This window comes from Acomys russatus, chromosome 15, assembly GCF_903995435.1.
Source record: "Acomys russatus chromosome 15, mAcoRus1.1, whole genome shotgun sequence".
Taxonomy (NCBI): domain Eukaryota; kingdom Metazoa; phylum Chordata; class Mammalia; order Rodentia; family Muridae; genus Acomys; species Acomys russatus.
The window spans coordinates 57,499,759-57,521,548 of record NC_067151.1 but is presented as its reverse complement, the minus strand read 5'-3'; the positions used below and the strand labels follow the sequence as shown (position 1 = coordinate 57,521,548).

At 40.9% G+C, this 21,790-nt stretch overlaps 1 protein-coding gene across 4 annotated transcripts in view; it reads left to right on the top strand.

Annotated features, from left to right (window-relative positions):
- Positions 1–21,790, top strand: part of Arfip1 (ADP ribosylation factor interacting protein 1) — a 79,371-nt gene that overhangs the window by 43,955 nt on the left and 13,626 nt on the right. For 2 of the 4 annotated variants that reach the window (XM_051157376.1, XM_051157377.1), the window contains exons 4-8: positions 335–430; positions 2,134–2,246; positions 7,040–7,261; positions 10,067–10,224; positions 15,862–16,036. In XM_051157376.1, coding sequence (XP_051013333.1) covers positions 335–430; positions 2,134–2,246; positions 7,040–7,261; positions 10,067–10,224; positions 15,862–16,036 — 764 coding nt within the window. The remainder of the gene's footprint in view (positions 1–334; positions 431–2,133; positions 2,247–7,039; positions 7,262–10,066; positions 10,225–15,861; positions 16,037–21,790) is intronic. The other 2 variants (XM_051157379.1, XM_051157378.1) reach the window with 2 other exon arrangements.

Genomic DNA, 21,790 nt, shown 5'->3' with positions numbered 1-21,790 from the left:
AAAGTCTGGGAAGTTATGAGAAACATACTTAAACTATAAACCTCTAGGACTGTCATATGATTTGGTTTTGAAGATAACAGACTCCAGGGAAACTTGTTTAAATACGATCTTGCCAATTGTTTTACATAGTGAGGTGCTTTATTTGGTTTCGTTAGGCTGATGAAAAGTTTATGTAGAACTCAGGCTGTAGCATTTTCTATTAGTCCTTTGCTGAAAGCAAGCAAGTATATTATTGTAGTCTTAATTGCAGACTTTGACAAGGTTAGAGGAATCATCACTAGATAGATGTAGAGGAGGAAGTGGATTTTCACTGTTTAACGTCTGCCCTCTCCAGGTTCCTCAGCACCACCTTTGCCGTCTGTTCTGTCTCCCAGCAGGGTTGCAGCTAGTCAGCTGGCTCATCCAGGAGGCGACCTAACAGTTCCTGCAGGTATCCACCGCACTGATTGATTGGCTCGCCTCCTGCTGAAGCCATCCTAACCTTGCTCTGACTGCTCGCTCTGCTGCTGCTAGTATGCAGTCCTCTGGCTGTTATGCGGCTGCTGCTTTCTCTAACCATAAGAGAAATCACTTTTCTAGCCATCACCTCTTTTCAATGTAATTAGGTTGCGTCACAAACCTGAAATTTAATTATTTTAAAGGCTAAAAACATAGTAAAATATGATTTGTTTTAATCCACTCTTTCTTTTTTTCTGGTTGGTATAGGTCTGCTTACTTGATTCTAACTTCTCAGCTTTGCAGCTCTGCCCTCTTTGCAAACAGAAAGGGAGCTTCGGCAGTCGTGTTATTATTGAGAATGGGTGAAATGAAAAGGTTGTGTATTCCTGTCAGTTTCAGCATACAGATAGTTTGTAGATTGCAGCAAAACACTGAAAAATTAGTGGAGTAGTAGTACATGCCTGTAGTCTCAGCAGTGACAAGGTTGAGGCTGAAAAGTTCAAGGCTAACTTGGGCCACATAGGAGACATTCTGAAAACATGAAACAAAAAGAAACAAACCCAAATTACGCTAGGAGGTGGTGACACACGCCTTTAATCCCAGCACTCAGGAGGCAGAAGCAGGTGGATCCCTGTGAGTTTGAGGCCAGCCTGGTCTGCAGTGTGAGTCCAGGACAGTTAAGGCTACACAGAGAAGCCCTGTCTTGAAAAACCAAAACCAACCAAACAAACAAAAAACCCAAATTACACATTTCTTTTTGTATGGCATTAATACTTTATTTTTATGAGAATTTTATAAAGTCTTAGCTGTTTTTTGTGTTTGTTTGTTTTCTTTGGTTGGTTGATTGGTTGGCTGGCTGGCTGGCTTTTTTGTCATTGCTCTGATTCTTATGTGTGTGGTGAAGCTGTACTAAAGGCAGATCTGGCTGTTGGAGTAAGTGGGGGAAGAAAATGTGTACTCACCCTGATTTTGGGGGTGTGTGAATGCACACATGTGTTTGTGTAGTCCACAGGTTAACCTTGGTTGTCTTTCACCTCAGTCTCTGACATGTTTTTTGAGGCCAGGCTCTCTTTCCTGGGGCTTATCACATCAGCTAGGCTGGCTGACCAGTGAGCTCCTGGGAGCCCCTCCCACCCTCTGTGCTGGGGTTGCGGACCCACAGCTTTCTACATGGGTGCTAGGGATCTGAACAGAGTCCCAGTGCATCTGTAGCAGGCACTGTACAGAGTAAGCCATCCCCCAGGCCAGCCGGACATTCACTGTTATTGGGTTTTTTGTTTGTTTGTTTGTTTTTGTTTTCTGAGACAGAGTCTCTCTGTATAGCCTTAGGTGTCCTGGACTCACATTGTAGACCAGGCTGGCCTCAAACTAACAGTGATCCACCTGCCTCTGCCTTCCGAGGGCTGGGGTAAAAGGCGTGCACCACCATGCCTGGCTGACATTCCTTGTTTTTGTTTTTAAAAGTGAATTTGCAACAGAATTTGTTTCTTAAAGTGAGACAAACCACATGTTTGTTTAGTGGACAGAAATGTTTGTAAGTGATTAGGAAATTATTCTGAATGGCTCTAGTCTTTCACACAGTAGGAACCTTTGCATTTTTTAAGCAGTTCAGTTTGAATAGCATCAGGCTTCATTCTTCTCTCATGCCCTGTGTTTATCTGGATTGTGCTTTTGTCTTTTGTTATGATCATGCAGGTGGCCAAAGAACACACACAAAAAGTGGACCAGTTATTCTAGCAGATGAAATTAAAAATCCTGCAATGGAAAAGTTAGAACTTGTTAGAAAATGGAGTCTCAACACATACAAGGTTTGTAATTTTTCAATTTTCCACCCTAACTGTCTCTAAGACTTTTCATTTATATGTTATGCACATTATCATATTGTGCTTGTACAGGTATGAAAAATAATACCATCTAAACATGATGTGCAATTAGGAAATAAACTATTTGTTCATTATTTATCTTTACATATAATTTAAAATTTAGTGCAAAAGAATTTTTGAAAGACCTACTAAAACACTTAACTCTGGCTGATAATTAAAATTATATATATATATATATATATATATATATATATATATATATATATATAATTAAATTAAACATATAATTCAAAAACAAAAATAAAAACATAGCTTGCATGCAGCGGCACACAGTTAGAATCCCAGCACTTAGGAGGCAGAGTCAGAAAATTCCAAGCCAATCAGGGCTACATGTGGAGACTGTCTCACACATGCAGAGACAAATGTATGCACTCGTGCTCTCACACACACACACACACACACACACACACACCATTCTAACTGTAGAATTATTTTTTGATAGATAATTTGCTTCTTAAGAGGTGAAATCTCACTTTATTGGCCAGTCTGGGCTGCTCTTCCTGGGATCAAGGGATCCCTCTGAGTTACCTGGACTACAGGCTTATGCCACTGAACCTAACCTTTTCTTGATATTTTATAACGTTGAAGGTTAAGAGGCACACTAGTTCTCCAAGGCTGGAACTCTGTGAACCTGTAATCATTTAGGCCACACCAGATTGTACGTTCAGCATTGCTTTGAGTCACTGGTGATTATTTCCCTAAGGATCTTAGTAAAGCCATTTTAAGTCTACAGCACGTGTTTCATTACCAGCTGTAACCCAGCCACAGATCCACTTAGTACCTTTGAGTCTTCCTAGGGATCAGACACTAGATGTCATGAGGCACAGAAGATGAGAGACGCCAGCAGCGCAGTCTGCAGCATAAGCATAAGTGTTTCGAATGGGCTATGGGTCTAGTGGTTGGCAAGTCAGAATTGTCTACATTTTTAGACAGGATTTCTCTGTGTAGCCTTGGCTGTCCTGGACTCCCTTTGTAGACTAGGCTGGCCTCAAACTCACAGCAGCCCACCTTCCTCTGCCTCAGTGAGTGCTGGGCTTAAAGGCGTGCACCATCACGCCTGGCCTAACATGTTCTCAAGAATAAATAGCAGAGTGGAATTATTCATTCAATTAGTTGTTTTAAAATACAACCTAAAACCCTCTATAAAAATACAGGCTTTCTTGCAGTGTGAGAGATTGACCTTGTGTATGCTAGGCCAGCACTCTTACAAGTTTTCTTAATGTTTTTTTTAAAATGTATTTAGATCTATTTTAATTTTTATAAGAATGTTTTGCCAGCATGTGACTATATGCACCAATTATGTGCCAGGTGCCTGTTGAGAGAACATCAGATTTCCTGGAATTGGACTTTAGAAGGATATGAGCCTCCATGTGGATGCTGGGAACTGAACCTGGGCCTTCTGCCAGAGCAACAAGTGTTCTTAGTTACTGAGCCATCTTCTAGCCCTTAAAGTTTTCTTTTTTGTTTGTTTTCATTTTCTTTTCTCGCTTTCTCTCTCTCTCTCTCTCTCTCTCTCTCTCTCTCTCTCTCTCTCTCTCTCTCTCTCTCTCTCTCTCTCTCTCTCTGTTTTTGAGAAACAAAACTTGTTCTGTGTCATCTTGGCTATCCTGGACTCGCTTTGTAGACCAGGCTGCGATCCACCTGCCTCTGCCTCTGCCTCCCAAGTGCTGGGATTACAGGCATATGCCAGCATGTCTGGCTTCCTTAAAGTTAAATCTGCTACATGAATCTTTCCAAAAGTCCTGGTGGTAGTCTGTAGAAAGCGATGCCTCCTTACTTGTTCTTCTCCTGAAGGGCATCCCTGTAAGCCCTTGCCTCTCTGTTCTCCAGGGTAGGGATGTCTGGTTCCTGCCTCCATGTTCTCTCGTAGTACAATTGTTGATTATCTGAACCCCCTGCCTTCCTCTTGTTGAGCCTACATATCTAATCAGTCATTAAGTCCTGTGGATTCTCCCTTGGTTTTCTTTTACTTTTTCTGTTCCAGTTTTCACAGCCCTAGTCCATATCTTTATTACTCTCTTACTGTTGTTATGACTTACCAAACCGTTCTCTTGGACTGGTGTGGTCATTGTTACTTTACAGTTCCTCAGCAGATCCCCATATCTTTAGAATGATATGGCCCTTCCCCACCTTACCTGCTCTATTACCTTACTGCTTTTGGCTGCAGATCCTGTCCATACCAAGTCCCCAGGAATCTGCTTAGCTATCTGTCTTCTGTGCTCCTCTAGCTGCAAGAGTGGGGTTTGCCAGATGATTGGAATTCCCCTTCCTTTCTCTTGTGTAATTTTCAGACCACAACAAGCTTCATACTTTAAAAACAAAGAAACAAACAGAAAGTTTCCCCCAAAATTCTATTATAAACTAAGAAAAGAAACAAAAACAGACTGATAAAAAAAAAAAAATAACAAAACAGAGTACTCTATTATTTCTTCAGCTAAGAGTAAGTAAAAAAATTAATTTGAGAAGATGGATTCAAAACCTAAGCTGGAAGTTCCTTGCGCTGTGTCTGCTTTAGTCTGTTCTTCCCTTTCCGTGAGGCCAGGGTCCTGCTGCATTGCCTTTTTTGAAATATTTCTCTTTCTCTTTCTCTTTCTCTTTCTCTTTCTCTTTCACTTCCTCTTCCTCTTTCCTCTTTTCTCTTTCTCTTTCTCTGCCTCTGCCCTTGCCCTCCCTCTCTTTCTCTCTCTCCTTCTGCATTTCTTCCCCTCCCTCCCTCCCCCCTCTCTCTAAAGAATAAGCACTCTTAGTTTCTAGCATTCAGTTAACATGTTTCTTGAGTATGAAATACTATTTTAAAATAATTCTTTAAATCCTGAAGTAGTTCCCATTAGCATTCTCCCCATGAAATCGATCACCTCAGGCTTTCACCTTTCTGGCCTATTTTTGTTTTCCGTGTTGCCCATTTGCTCATTAGCTGACCGATTTCTCCTGTTTATTTCCCATTTAGGCTTCCTTCTGTATTTTGTCTTAATAAACTTTCTTTAATCTGTGAATTGCTGCTGTGAGTTTGTTCTTTCCCTTGTACTTAAATGTTTGTTTGTTTTGTCATCACAGCAAAGCTCTTTGTGATATTCATATAATCAGTGTACAGGCACTGTCTTGTCAATCCCTGAGGCAGTAGGATGTGCCTGATGGTAGGACCTGTACTGTCATGGCATCCATCCTCTGCACTCAGGAGATCTATGTAGGTCAGTGATTTTTTATTTTTTTAACCTTCTATCTCTTTTAAGTTAGTAAGTTAGCATCATTTAGAAGTTATTACCATCTAAATGACTTTTTGGGACATGGTGCTGGGGTAGCAAGATCTTGGTAGGTGGCTTGGGACTTACTATAACGCTAGTTCAGCTGGCTTCAAATCCAGAGCTCTGCCTGCTTCTGCCGCGTGGTGCTAACATGAAAGGTGTGCACTGCCGTACCTGACTAAGTGAGTTCTTCATATGGAATGCTCCATCAGCGGACTTGGAGGAGGGGCAGAGAAACTGGATTCTCTTTGTAAGCCTGTTTATAATGTATTCCGGTCTTCAGTTTTGCATTTTAATTTCAGAATGTTTCAGTGATTATTCCAGAAACTTCCCAAGGCCCTAACCGCTGAAGAAATGAGCAACAACTGTATACTTTCTTAACTAAATTGGAGGCACCCTTTTAGTACTCTCATTTTTTATTATTTAGATTTTCGTTAAGAATGTATAGTTAGTTCATGTTTATTGAGTGTGCCCAAACTTATCTCAGATTGCCTCATAATTAGTATCTTACTCCCACTACCTTAGCCTTTCTTTATTAGATCTTGGCCCAAGTGCCTGCTTGTGAACATTGTTTTGTGTGTGTGTGTGTGTGTGTGTGTGTGGAAAATGATCACTTGTACAACAGTAGAATTTTCATTCTGTGTCATCTGCAAACCTCAGCCAATGAATTCTAGCTTCTTGACTCACAACAGAGTTCTGGGGTGCTGTGGAAGGCGCTATGCTTTGGCCTTTAGCCCAGCCTGGCCCACAAAGCGAGTCCAGTAAAGTGAAAGTCTGATGGGGACTCTGAGAACAGTGCCGTCTCCTTTGTCTTATTATAGGCTCATTTTTTTTGGTCAGTGTTTTTCTTCTTAAAATCAGTGGCTCAAGTTGAACTTTTCTTTTTTGATTTCCACCTCCTAGAATGGTTTTATTTATTTTGAGTGAGTCTGTGTGTCTTTGTGTAGACACCGGAGCACACCTGTGGAGGACAGAGGATAACTGGCTGGAGCTGGTTCTCTTGTTCCACCATGAAGGTCCTAGGGACCCACCTAAGACCATCAGGCTTGGCAGCAAGCACCTTTACTGCCCGTTAACCCTGTTGCCTCATCCTTTGCTGTGGCTCTGGAGACTTGGCCTGATGAGGGCCTTAGGGAATCAAGAAAAGACGATCATACAGATGGACACGCAGAAAGAGCTGGGATGGTGGACCAGGCTCTCTGATGAAGACACTCTAGCACCCCAGAAGCTCAGAGTGTTTATTATATAGAATTAAATAGGGAGGCTGGGTTATTACCCACAAATAAACAAGGAGGCAGGGCTTATGGCATATAGCTGGAGCAAGGACACTGGTGCAGCTGATCACAGGAGGCGCTAACTAGTTCATTCGAGGTACAAAGCTGGTGCGTGCAATGTACTGTAGTGCTTTGCATTGCTGTCTTGTTTTATTGTTCTCTTGTTTTCCTTCCTAAACAAGGCACATCTTTCTACTTTTAGTGTACTCGGCAAATTATATCTGAGAAACTAGGCCGTGGCTCAAGAACTGTGGACCTTGAACTTGAAGCTCAGATTGATATATTAAGAGATAATAAGAAAAAATATGAACACATTCTGAAACTGGCTCAAACGTTGTCAACGCAGCTTTTCCAGATGGTACATACCCAAAAGCAACTTGGAGATGCATTTGCTGACCTGAGTTTGAAGTCTCTAGATCTCCACGTAAGATTATTTAAAATAACTCTCAGGGGTTGTGGTGGGTGTGAGGATGTTGCTAGAAATATTCTGAGAGGTAATTTTTTTTCATGTATGATTTGCTAAACTCTTAATAAAATTGTCATTGTTGTGTTTGTGTGGGTATTGGACATTGAACCCAATGACTGACATATGCTATACCACTGGGATGTATTTCCAAACCCCAATGTAAATGGCATTTGAGGCATTCTTTATTAGATACTATGTCATACAATCTTTCTTGCTTTGCTTTGGGTTTTGGGTTTTTTGAAACATAGTTTCTCTGTGTAGCCCTGGCTGTCCTGGACTCGCTTTGTAGGCCAGGCTGGGCTAAAGGCTTGTGCCACCACTGCAGCTCAGATAGAGTATATGTTTAGCATTTCTAAGGTATGCCCAAGCTCAGCCAAAGCTTTCTTGAGAACTTCTTTTGCTATCTTGTAACTCTTTTGATGTCTGGCTGCTCATTTTGCCCCACACAGAAGGTAAAATCCTTCACCTTACAGATGACTAACCTGAGCAAGTAAATAATTTAAAATAGAAAATCACTTGGTCCTAGAAATTTGGTACAGCTTTTGATAAAGTACAGTAATAAAAGAAAATACAAAAATTCAGATTTTAGGTGCCCTATTAAACAAACAGAATTTGCTTTCGATTGGATGATGCACTCACTGATTTATTTCCAGGGTCTCTGTTCTATTGCATTGGTCTCTGTGTTCTTCCTCCCCCTCCCCCATTTGTTAAGATTTTAATTTAATTGTATCATTTTGTCTTTCCCTTTTCTCCCTCCAGATTGCCCTGTATACCCTTTCTTGATCTCTTTTAAATTCATGTCCTCTGTTTTTCATTAAATGTGTGCGTGTGTTCTCAAATATATAAATATAACCTAGTGTGTCTATATAATATTACTTCTCTGTATGTTTTTGGGGCAGACCATTTGGTTTTGGGTAGCCAATGGGGTGCTTTTCCCTGGGGAAGACTATTTCTTGCTCTCTTGGTATTCCTTCGTTGCCTGTGTTCTTGATGTAGGATTGAGGCCTTGTGTGCACACTCCCGCATCATCCTCATCCCTGTTCCCACCCTCCCCCCTCTCGTCCATGCCTATGTCCCCTGTCCACATCCGTGTTAGCATGCCTATTGGTGGTGTTCTGGGCTCTGTTATACAATAAGTAAGAAGGGCTCCTTAGTTTTGTTAACTGTGTTTCTATAAATCTACTTTTTGTTTATTTTGGTTTTTGGAGACAAGGTTTTACTGTGTAGCCTTGGCTGTCCTACAACTAGCTCTAGATCAAACTCACAGACATCTGCCTCCTGCCTCCTGCCTCCTGCCTCCTGCCTCCTGCCTCCTGCCTCCTGCCTCCTGCCTCCTGCCTCTGCCTCTCAGCTGAGTTAAAGGTGTGTACCATCACACCCAGCTATAAATCTAGTTTTTATAGATTTTTTTCTCTTTTCTTACATTTTGGCTTTTATCTCTTGATGAATGTCAAAGAAATAAGTACAATTATGATATTTTAACATTTTCTAGAAGTTAAAAAAGTCTTCTATCACATACAATTTTATATACATTTGCTTACATTTCATATGTAATTTAGCTTGTAGAAAATGTCAGACACATCCTGCTGTCCTACCTTTAGTTATAGAGGTGCTAATGATGGTAGAACAATTAATGGCTTCACCATTGATTAACAGTCTTTTGAGAAATGTCTTGCCCTATAGCTTTAATTTGCTTGAACTTGGAACACGTCCTTTGTTTCGGCCACCTGGGCATTAGGATTACAGGTGTGCAGTAATTCTTTTTTACACATTCCTACATTTTCAGTCAGTCTGCACAATTTAGAAAGCCAAGTCTGGAATAAAGTACATGAACCTCTCTCAAATGAAAAATGTTTTTAGCATAATGTAATTTTACTCTCCTAATACTTACTGAATTATTAAATAATTTATCATCTGTAAATGTAATTATAATTGTAGCACTACATTAAGATTTCATCTTCTAGTTAACTTTGTTATTTTCTTTATAGCCAAAATTGAAGTTTTTTAAACCAGACTAGATAATTCAGGTTGAGTGACGCATCTTACAGTAAAGTACGGTTGCTTTATTTGGTCAGATGTGCTCCCTCCTGCATGATGCCCTTTGACTAGGAAGCTTGCACTGCTGAGCATGAAGGCTACATGCTTGCCGCGTACGGATGGGCTGTCTGAGATGCTGCGGGAGCCGGGGGTATAGTTTATTTGAGTGCACAGAAGCTGGTGTTGAGCAAATCCCTAATCTATGCCCAGATAGACCGATCTTGAAAGGCACCTGGTCACCACATTTACAAAGAAACGTGTCTTGTCAATATTTATACGTTGAGGAAATTCAGTCAAAACACAAAAGAATGTAATATGTTTTATGTCTGAAAGTTTTAACCAATTATTACCTAATTTGGTCCTGAAAGTTCTAACTTTTCTGATTAATAAGCTGCTATATTTTCCCACACAGCTGTGCTTATAATTGTAACAGAAACAAAATGTAGAAACAAAAATATTCTGTATAGTACAAAGTAATTTAGCTTTTAAAATTATTTAGATTTAGCTCTGTGTCTGGGCTAATGATAATTTTGGTTTACTAAACTTGTGGTAATTATGTAGCTAACTGATTTAGATTCTTATATATTTAAAGATTAGGAGAAAAAGCAAAACTTCTGTTGCTAGATTTGTAAGTCAAATACTTTCCCATTGGTAATATGTTTATGCTTTCAAAGTCATGTCCACTGATTTATTAGTAAGTCAGTTACGATATCGTCTCTGTTTTAGGAAGAATTTGGTTATAATGCAGATACCCAGAAGTTGCTGGCTAAAAATGGAGAGACTCTTCTTGGGGCCATTAATTTTTTCATTGCTAGTGTGAACACCTTGGTGAATAAAACAATTGAAGATACACTAATGACTGTAAAACAGTATGAGAATGCCAGGTGGGTACTTACTTTCCTTGTATTGTCTGTTTTACAGATGACTTATGTTTAGTTAAGGTTTTGGGTTGCAAACAAGAAAAACATACTTTCCAATATGGGAAGATAAAAGAATGTACTAGGAAAAAAAGAAAAGATGGCTCGATGGCTTTATGGTCACAAGCCCTGTGATTGGCTCAGTACTGAGGCCCGTGTAGAGGTGGAAGGAGAGACCCACGTCCACAGAATGGTGTTCTCTGATTCCCAGGAGAAGAATGGAAGGTTGGAAGATAGTTCTCAGAAAGAATAAAACGGGAGATAGGCAAGAACCAAAGCCGAATAATTCCTCAGAAGTATCTAATTATCATATGGATCTGGTACCCTAGGCATAAGATGCTGCGACTTCAGAAGTAATTTTCAAAAGGCCCTGAATACTTTGTCTTGGGAATGTCCACTTGAGCCTTATTCATATACCCCAACCTTGCCTGCTAAGAGACAGGGGAATGGAAGAGCCCAGTTCTAGCTTCCTTTGTCCTGCCAAGTAGACACTCTGCAGTCTGACCTAATGTGAGCCTGTGATCATGTTACTGCTGCACCCCACTGTGAGCAGTCACACTGCTTCCACAGTACCAGTTCCTGATTTTCATTTACCCAGGTCCAGACTACCATCAAATGCTTTCACATTTGACCTTATACGTAAATATTTCACTTTATCTTGGTACTTGTTTATAATACAAAATTTCCCGATGTACTATTTTTAAAATTTATTTTATTTTATGTGCATTGGTGTCGGGGTGTCAGATCTCTTGGAACTGGAATTACAGACAGCTGTGAGCTGCTATGTGGGTGCTGGAAATTGAAGCAGGGTCCTTTGGAAGAGCAGACAGTGCTCTTAACCACTGAGCCATCTTTCTAGCCCCCAGATGTACTATTTTATACCTCATCTTTTTATACTTTATTTTTAGGGATATTTTATATCCTATCTCATGATTTTGTTAGGTGAACAAAATGTATAGTAATAAATACTTTCAAATATCTAAAAATATTATTTGAAAAATACCACACTCATAATAGCATTTTCAACTTTTGCTTCCACATCCAGTTTTTGTTTGTTTGTTTGTTTGTTTGTTTTTGGCCTATGCCTGTGTACTGTCAGCCCAGTTTTCTGGTAGTGTCCTCTGAGCACTTGATGCTGCCTTTCTGTTAGTTTCCCTAGCATGGTTGAAGATGGTGCTAAGCTTTACCTGGTATGGGTGGAACGCGACCATTGACCTGCAGTCCTAGCTAAGGACAGTGCTGTGAGAACTCCAGAAATGTCTACCTCACTATTTTGTGGTTGGGTGCTTATTCTTAGATAAACATTGTCTATTCACTGTAGAGGTCAGAACCCAGATATGTGGAAAACTTAAGTTTATTTTTGTCATAAGAAGTGCTCTGTTCTGTGCTGTGTTTGTAATTTCCAGTTTAATATTAGTGTGACATTGTTACTGACTTAGAAATAAAGGTTGTGGTAACAGCTGAGACTTGCTGGTAGGAAGATGAAGTACAGGTTTGCAGATTACTTAGCTAAAGACTTTTTTATTCAAATTATTTATTAACAAGATAAAGTCAGATGGTGAAAAACAGAATTGGAAGATGCATTTTGTTTTGTTTTGTTTTTTGTTTTTCATAACAGGGTTTCTTTGTGTAGCCTTGGCTGTCCTGGGTTCGTTTTGTAGACCAGGCTGGCCTTGAACTCACAGAGATCTGCCTGCCTCTGCCTCCCTGAGAACTTGGATTAAAGGCGTGTGCCATCACATCTTTTAATGGAACTCCCCATAACCACCTATGCAGTAATTGATTTTCCAGTCTGGTTAAATCCTTTCATAGACATTGTGTTTTTCATGGATTCATATGCATATGAATAAAAGTTTAATTTGTCTAACTTCTGTGTGGGTCTTTGCTAAATTTGTCTGTCATAATCATACACAGTACATATTTTAATCTATTTTTAATCATTTTAAGCTGATTTTCAGTCTCCCCCACCCCACTCCCCAGTTTTTCTAGTACTTATGAGACTAGACAATTCAAAGATAAGAATTTTCTTGTTTTACTTATCTGCCTCCTGAGTGCTGGGGCTAAGGCAGGTACCACCATGTACAGCTCAATGCAGAAAACACTTACATTTGATTTACAGAGGAGCAGAGTAAGTCCACAGAGGTTGAATGGCTTGCTTCCTGTCTTTTAATCTACACTGTGGCTGAGAGTGTAGTTCAGAGATCATATCTTGCCTAGCACAACAAAACAATAATTTTTAAAAGTAAAAAATTTTCATGTCTCATAATGAAAAATGTTTTCACATATTATAATGAGACCCTGAAAGGGTAGTGTGGTATTAGATCTTAGTACATGCTGTATGCTGGCTTATTCGGAAACCTTCAGGCAGCCTCATTGTGTGCCTGACAACCAGCAGTGATCTCCCATAACAATCCTTTTTTATTGAGCTTGCTCTAGCTTATTCTTTAAGTTTAGCCCGGGCCTTGATTTCTGTTTAATCAGTTCTCTGAGGACTTGGTTAGTAGTCATGCTTGGACACTGCCTTCTAAGTAGAGCCCAAACTTCAAAGTTTTAAACAATAGTTTTCCTTCTTTGTCAAAACCAGAATTTACTGACTTTTAGGGCAGGGCTCGTTCATTTGATCAGCCTGAGAAGTGGTAATTAAGACATGCGGGGTGGTCTGTTAGCCCTGATATGCATTGTGTACAGATCCTTCCTAGCCTTGTGGTGACAGCCCGTTCTGCCCGGTTGAGGCTCTCCACAGCAGCACCAACAAGGCAGCCGGTTACGAGGAAGGATTTTCAGATGCAGACACCTTTTCTCCATAGAGTAACAGGCTCAGGCTGGCAATCTTGAGTTGAAAGGTGTGTCTAGAAGGCTGCGTGCCCTTCCTGGGTGGTAGTGAGTGCTCTTAGAGAAGCGTTGCTGCCATGGTTTGCTTTGATGCCGTCTACAAAATGAATGTCAAAGCTAAAGAATACAAGGCCAGTATTGTAACTGTGTCTCCGCCAGTCAGTACTATTTAAAAGTGCTGCAGAGGGGTTTGAGGGCGATTGTCACATCTTACTAGTTTACATTTGCTTCTACTTTTTTGTTTGTAGCTTGCTTTGAGCTCTTCCTTTTCTAATACTGAGCATTCTAAAGGTTTTAACTATTGCCCAGTGTCATGTAATACATATGTGTATGAAGTTTTGTGGTGATTATTATGCTCCCATTCATAGATGAAAAAAAAAATAAGATGTAATGCTCACTGCAGACCCTAGAACAAGAGAAAGGTAGTTTGGCTTCTAAACCCATAGGTTTTACTAACTTGTTACCTACCTAGTCTGTCTTGCCCCACTGACTTTTTTATGTCTGCCTTAATCTCTGTTGCCTTTGTTCCGGTTTTGAGACTCGTTTCCTATTCCCCAAAGTCTTGAGGCCGGCCCATTTTCTTAGTCTACTCCAGCTCATCTCCCTTCCTTACCATTAGAGAGTCAACTTCCTGTTCTGAACAAATGAAATCAGGTCAAATCACAGCTCTTCGCGGGCTTTTGACTTTGTTCTGAACTGTTCATTATCAGGGACCATGGGGCTGCCTACTCTCCTGAAGTTTCTTCCATCATTGTGCATTAATTCTGGATTGTAATTCACTGAATTAATTCACAAATATCTATGTCAGTTCCTACTGAAGTTTCTTCCATCATTGTGCATTAGTTCTGGATTGTAATACACTGAATTAATCACAAATATCTATGTCAGTGCCTGTACTTTTCTCTTTTGGAGCATTGCATTAATTACATGAATTAACTCACAACATCTATATGTCATGCCTATGTCATTTGCTGACTACTTTTTTTGTTCTACCAACCTCAGAAACGCTTTCTTAAGTGTCTAGTCAGACCTGCTGTCTGAAGTGATAATTTGCATTATGCCATTTTGTTGTAATTGGGTATGAGCAAGCTTCTTGAACTCATCAGCTCACCCGAAACCCAGACAGTGCTGGCTTGGTAACTGTTGGATAGATCAGTATCTTAGTGAACGAACAAATGATCCTCACTGGCCCCGAACTATCTAGTTTGTTAAATTTAATACAAGTTAAAAATACACTGGGCTTGGATGCCAGGTATGGTGGCACATACCTTTAATCCCAGCACCCAGGAAGCAGAGACAGGTAGATCTCTGAGTTCAAGGCCAGCCTGGTTTGCGTAATCAGTTCTAGGACAGCCAGAGCTGTACAGAGAAACTATGTCTCGAGAGAAATAAAAAATACAAATAAAAAAAAAATACTAGGCTTGACCTGGACATAGTAGTGCACACCTTTATTCTCAGCGCTTGGGAGGCAGAAACTAGCAGATCTCTGATTTCAAGGTCAGCCTGGTCCATATAAGTGAATTCTCACACAGCCAGAGCTACATAGTGAGACAGTCTCACCCCCAAACAAACGAAGTGGGCTTAATGTGAGAGACTGACATATTCTTTTTCAAGTGAGGTGTAAACTCTAAATATTCTTCATTCTTGGATTGGGAGACGTGACACACCCTGTTGATACCTGAATGAAGACCTTTAGCTGTAGTGCATAAACTTTGTGGTTCTGATTTTTTTTTTTTTTTTTTTTTTACCAGCTTAGAGGTCCCTTGCTTCTTTTAAGTAAAGTACTGAATGCTTAGCTGGGGAGGTCACTGCTTACCATAGCAGTGCTGCACTTCCACGGGGCTGTGACAGAGGGGCTGTATAGCTGCTGTGACGTCATGGAGCGAGGCTGATGGGCAACTAAGCATCTCACAGAACTAGGCCATGGTACTCTGTAGGAGATGTCATTGTCACACTTTAAATGCTACTATGACAGAAATCCATCTGGCATTGTACTGTCACGTGTCTGTTAAATACTGAAATGTGACCAGTGTGAATTGGCATATAATGGTACTAAAAAATACACAGGGGCTTTCCAAGACTCAGCCCCCAGCCCCCCGGATATAAAGGAGCCCATTAACAATTGTCTGCATTCATTACATGTTGCAGCAATAGTATTTTCAGTGTGCTAGGCAGAATAAAAGTGACATTAATATTTATTATTTAAATATAGCTATTAGAACATTTTAAAGTGCATATATGACATGCATTGGTAACCCTCAGTATGACTTATCTCACTGGTTTTGCTAGGCATTCTAAGTTGGGCTGGTCTCACTAACTTTGTCTTATCATTATTAACCAGTACACATTAAGGATTGGTAATTACTTTGAACTTGCTTTGGCATCTGTTGTGGTTGACATTATTTTTTTAAATTTAAGTGTTTGCTAAAAGTTGAAATATTTGTTGGTTAATATTGTAAATTTTGGGGAAAAATAGTAGATAAAATTAAGAAACAGCTCTTCCCCATCTGTGTGTGTGTGCATGCGTGCACATGCGTATTGCACTCATATATGTGCATGTATATATTTTACAGTGCTGGAGGACAGAACTCGAGCCTCACACACTCCTGCGTATTAATAGGTCTTTATTTTCATGGAAGCAATGATTTCAAACGCATCGAACGTAGATGTGTGTGGGTTTTGAGTGCTACCTGAGTGTGAGGCTGCTGTCTGCCAGCCCGTCTCCTGACTGTCTCACTGTTCCCTGGTATGCATCATTTCTTCTCTTTTCAGAATTGAATATGATGCATATCGCACTGATTTGGAAGAGCTGAACCTTGGACCACGTGATGCAAACACTCTGCCAAAAATTGAGCAGTCACAGCATCTGTTCCAAATACATAAGGAAAAATATGACAGAATGCGCAGTGATGTTTCTGTCAAATTGAAATTTCTTGAAGAAAATAAGGTAAATTTTTCTTTGTTTTCTGACAGCTTTCCATGGATTTTAAAATAATCACTTAAAACAAAAATTCATAGAAATTATTTGTTTCTAACAACTTTTTCGTGACAGTTGCATGAAGGAATTTTGTTTATAGTCAATTTGAGTTTTATAGGTACATAAAACATACTTATTTTTCTGTTATGGCTCATCAGCCATACTGTTTCATGCTCTCATATATAACATCTGGAGGGTAAAAAATACTTGTGTTCAGCTTTGATCTTCAGATTGATGTTGGAAGCAAGGACTTTAAATAAATAGTTAAACAATGGAATTTTTGCCAGGCTCGCTGGCCCATGCCTGTAATCCCAGTGCTAGGAAACAGACACTGGTCCTGGTTTTGTATTGTGCTTGTTCTCCTTGGGTGCCAGGGATTGGATCCAAGCTCTGGGCATGATGGGTAAGTGGTTTACTACTGAGCTGTGTCCTCTGCCCTCAAGTTTTCCTTTGTGTGAAAGATCAGTTCCTATGTTTGATATGCCTTCTTAATTTCATGTGGAAGATTGTGGTTGTAAGTGAGAGAGCTGGTAACAAGGTTGGTCCAGGCAGGTGTTGCTCAGCCCTGTAGATGCGGATCTCTCATGGAATGGCTCCTCTTCCTGGCCTGTTTGCACTCTCTGGAGCCTGGCCAGCCTTCAGCTACACTTGCTTCCAGGTACCCTCTTAAAATTGCTATGTAGTCAGCCTGTTACTGTAGCACACTCTGAGATAACCTGTCTTCAAAGTGAGAAGATGGTTTGGCTCACAGCTGCCGAGGTTTCCGTGATAAGGTAGTATATTCCAGCAAGAGCATGTGGCAGATAAAACTGCTCACCCCACGGCAGCCAGGGTGACCCTAGGTCCTTCCGAGGCTTGTGTTTTTAGCTAAGCAGATTTGTGCCCCATGTTTGGTGTTAGGCCCTACTTAAAGATTATACCTCTTCCCAGTAGTGCCACATGCTGCCAGCCAATCTTTTAACACATGGCCCTTTGGGGAAAATAAAGATTCAAACTAGTATTTATATTCCACTCTATTACATCAGAGGGCTATTTTAAGTTATTATCTTCTTGTTTCCTTAAAACTCATAGCTACCATAACATCTGAGGAATAATATATTTCTTTGGGATCTACCAGGTCTTAAAATGTTATTCCAAAAGAGATTGGAATGTATTTTTAAGAGAGATTGGGTGAAAATACTAACATGGAAAATAATACACTGGCGTAAAAAGAAACCTAAGTAGATTATCGAACAGACTGCCCAACATGATCTAAATAGTACAGTCTTTTAAAGCATTAGTTAAGGTCCACAGATTATGTTCATTTCCATCTTGGATGTGCTAATCAGTTACATTGATCAATATTTTGATAGATACTATATAAATATTTACATATTTGTTGACATTATCACTGTATGATACAATACTTCAAAGAGGTGTGCTCTACAGTAATATACGTATGTTGAAACCTTCACAGCCAGCAGGCCATCTCTAAATTTTAAATGTCAGACGGATCTTATTAACAGCTTTATTTTGTAAGCACTGAAACTGATATCATGTTGGGAGTGACAGAAAGTGAGTTGCAGTTTAGATGCCAGTCAGCAGCATGTAAAGGGTGCAGCAGGCTGGATGTGCTGGTGCACGCCGTAACCTCAGCGCTGGGGAAGCAGAAGCAGGAGCACCTGCGAGTTCAAGGCCAGCCTGGTCGACGGAGCAGCTTCCAGCCAACACTGTGCCAAAGATTCATTAATACCTACCATCTTGTAAGACATGTTTTTCTCTGCAAATGAAACGCTGAACAGCTTGACCCCAGTTGTCCCAGAGGGACATTTCTGTGGCAGTAGGACAAGGATTGGGGATCGGGTGGGATAAGGGTGCAGGTGGATCTTCTGTTTAAACCAGTGTTCAACTTTGAAGTAAGGCTGGAGTATTGAAGAGAGATGGTAGGAAGTTGACCGTTAGTATGCTCAGTTTGGCTTCTGTGAGAAAGGGCTAGGCATTACTGGAAAATGATCTCATTGTGTCTGATCTTTTTTACTGTAAAATAAAACAGAAAATTATCCCTGTTCTCATAGATTTTGTGTCCTGACATTATTCTCTTGGTCTTTGGAGGCTGCTAGAACAAAGTACATAGATAAATATCATAAACAGAAATATGTTTGTCTTGTTTCATGAAGGCACCAGCAGACTTGGTGTCTGCTGAGCACCTGCCTCTGCACAGAGGTGGCTCTATTTTGCTGTGCCTTTTTACCCAGTAGGCAGAGGAAGGGGTCTCAGACCTCTTTTAGAATCCATTTAATCCATCTATAAAGACTTGGGGACCCACCACCACCAGAGGCACCTCTGTCCTGCCATCTCCGTGGGGTGAGAATTTCAGAATGAATTTAAGGGGGGGGGCTAGCATTCAGGCATGGTTGTCATCAGCTAGTTTTCAGACTGGACTGTAGTTGTGAGGTCTAAAATAAAGTCTTTGTGAACACTGATTTTTTTTTTTTTTTTCAACCAGTCAGCCACCTTTTACTAGATACTAGTTCTCAGGACATGAAGATTCAGCCACAATTGAAGTCTTCATGGATGGGCCTGGGGCCGGAACTTGTACTCAGGCGTGCAGTGCCCTCTGTGGGGACCCCTCTTCAGTGATCATCACCACTCACGTTTGAGTTCTTTGTAAGAAATGCAGTAACTGAAACCACATAGGCTGCCAGCACCGTGTTAATCCTGGAGATGCTGCCTTTCCAAACTTTGGTGTCCTTGTTGTAATACCAGTCATAGCCTCTCTGGAAGATTCCTGTAGTCCCACTGGGGGTGGAATTCCAAATCAGCTTCTCATTTAGTGGCATGAGTGCTGCCATTTTGCAGCCCTGGTATCACAAAACCCAGCCGCTCACAAGGCGATTTTTTTTTTTTAATCCTTTTTACTTAATGGTTTAAAATTACGTGATGTCAAACTGTTAATGTAAGCATTATCTATAATTTAAGACTTTGTGCCAGGAGGTAGTGGCGCATGCATGCCTTGTATTCCAGCACTCAAGAGACAGAGGCAGGCAAATCTCTGAGTTCAAGGCCAGCCTGGTCTACAAAGTAAATTTTAGGATGGCCAGGGCTACACAGAGAAAGGCGTCTGAGCCTCCAACCCCCACCCAGAAAACTTAGCTCTGTGAGAGAACTTTGGGGGGTTGTAACAGTGCTTACCCTTTTTATTTTTAATAGTGAAAAGAACAAAAGGAACTGTCTTTCATATAGTTTGTCTCCGTGACAGCTTTCAGTTCAGCTTTGTTCTTCTGTTAAACTTCTTCTGAATTAAAAATGGCGCTCTTAGGCACAGGTGTAAATAATCTATTTAGGGACTGAATTTTAACAAAATACAATGCAGGTTTTTTGTTTTGTTCTGTGTTTAGTTTGTTTCTTCAATGTATCTTGACTTTTTAAGAACACCATCACTAGCCAGGGGTGATGGCACATGCCTTTAATCCCGGCACTCTGGAGGCAGAGACAGGCGGATCACTGTGAATTCGAGGCCAGCCTCGTCTACAAACAAAGCAAGTCTAGGACAGCCAAGGCTACACAGCGAAACCCTGTCTGGAAAAATGGGGGGGAAACAAACAAACAAACAAACAGTATCATTGAATATGCTGCTTTATAATTTAATTTTTTAAGGGCCTGGTTTTGTAGTTCTTTGTGGAGCTGGGAGTGTGTTATATTGGTTCTCACCACTTGTAGTTTTCTGTAGTAGTAGTTCTCAATAAGCCAGCATTCTGCAATGTAGTTACATCCCCAGCCAACTGCTCTTCTAAAACGAGAGGCCAAAGCACAAGGTGCTAGAATAGTTGATAAAACCAAAGCAGGAAGTCCGTCAGTATGGAACTGAGAGTCAGCCCTGTGGCCATGGTATTAAGTTGTAGTGTTAGTGTCTTTGTTGCTCCTTTTTATAACTTAAAAAAAAGTGAGAGTGGCCGTAAGTTAGGTTCTTTGCTCTGCTTTAGACACCAGGGTATTTACAGTATGTTCTTTGTGTGGCCTTGCTGTGCCATGCATATGAGTGGCAGCAGGGCTACTAAACCTGGAGCTGAGGAGCTTGCCCCTAGGGACCACCACTCAGATAAAGCTGGTCCTTAATTATTACACCCCAGAAAAGAATTTCAGGACCAGAACTTGCAGTAGAGTGCTTGCCTAGCATGTATGAAGCCCTGGATTTAACCCCCAGCACAGGCAGGAGAAAAGATTTATCGGACCTACCTACAGTCCCAGCATTTGAGGGGCCTTGAGGGGCAAGAGGACTGGCTACTACGTGCAGGTCAGTCTGTACTGCATACTCAGTTATAGGCTAGTCTGAACTACAATGTGAGACCGTATCTCAGACAAACAAAGTGAATTTCAGGGCTGAAGCGAGCCAAGACAGCGAGTGTCAGTTGCCCAAAAGAAGCGCGCACCTTGGGTTTTATTAGGCTTGGGGAACTTAAGGAGTAAGACTGCCTGGGTGTGGGCTTGTCAGGAAAGAGAGGTGTGTTAGTGTCCTAACAATGTTGTCTCTGAAGTCACATTGCTCAGAGGTAAATCTACAACTGGGCTGAAAGACTAAGTAGAGTTTATAAATTAAGCAAAAATACATGCTGGTTTGCTTATCATACAGAATTGTCTTCTTGTAAATGAGTCCCTGGGGTGCGCTGCTCAGGTTTAAGGGCAGGAGAGAGGTGCTGCTGTGCTAATGTCAAAGCTCACAGGCACGCTGGCCCTGCAGGCCTGCCTCATCTGCTGCTGAGAGATCGCCTAGACTCAGTTGCACCGACTGGACCCTGGTGTGAGGGCAGAGTTCTTCCCGTGCTCCCTTCATTTCCTTCTCTCAGCCCTTGCTGCAGGTGTGTACTGTTGCACACTTCTGTATGTGTGCACCCCTTAATACTGAGCAATAAGTGGCCATATCTGAACTTGCTCCATGCCCTGAATAAGAACCTGTGTTCCGCTTTAATGTATGTTTTCTGCCTTCCCACCCCCTGACATAGTTACTTGCCTTTAACTTATACGATCCATCTTAGTCTCTGATGTTCCCTTCTTTGTTTGCTAAATGACACTAAATAGCAGTAAGGGCTGAGTTAACTAGAGTCTTGTAATGTTTCACCTTTCATCATTTCTCCTTTTAGACCTTTAATTAAGGTGTTTGAGGTATTTTGTGACCTAAAGCAGCTTGTTTATCCACCATTTGTCTTTTTCAAGGCTCAAAACAAAACGTAGGCCACTTCAGTAAAAAGAAAGAAAACCAACATGTGTGGTGCTGTACAGACTGTGAAAACAAGTCCTGTGCCCTCCTTGAAGCCCTCGTGACATTCACCAACACAGTGTGTGCGTTCTTCCCAAATTGGCCGTACACTGCAGGAACTGCCTGGCCATGGCGGTGTGTCCTGGCTGGCTCCCTGGCTCACAACACTGGCTGTGTGTGTCTCTCCAGGCTTACTGTTGGTGTAAGACACAGATTAGTGCAAGCAACTCTTGTGTCCTGGTACCACCAAGAATGTGAGATACATGGTTTAATTTAAGGCTAATTTGAAGCCAGGAGTGTAGCTAGTGGTCGAGAGCTTGTCTAATGTGCTTGAGGCCTGGATGCTAGTACAGCACCAGGAAAGAGAAGGAAAAGTGTAATTACACTTAAAATCACAGGTATTTAAGGCTATGAATATATTAGGATGGGGTTAAACATGTGAAATCATTCAATAAAACCATTTAGGTTATAAATCAAAGTAGAGGTTTGTT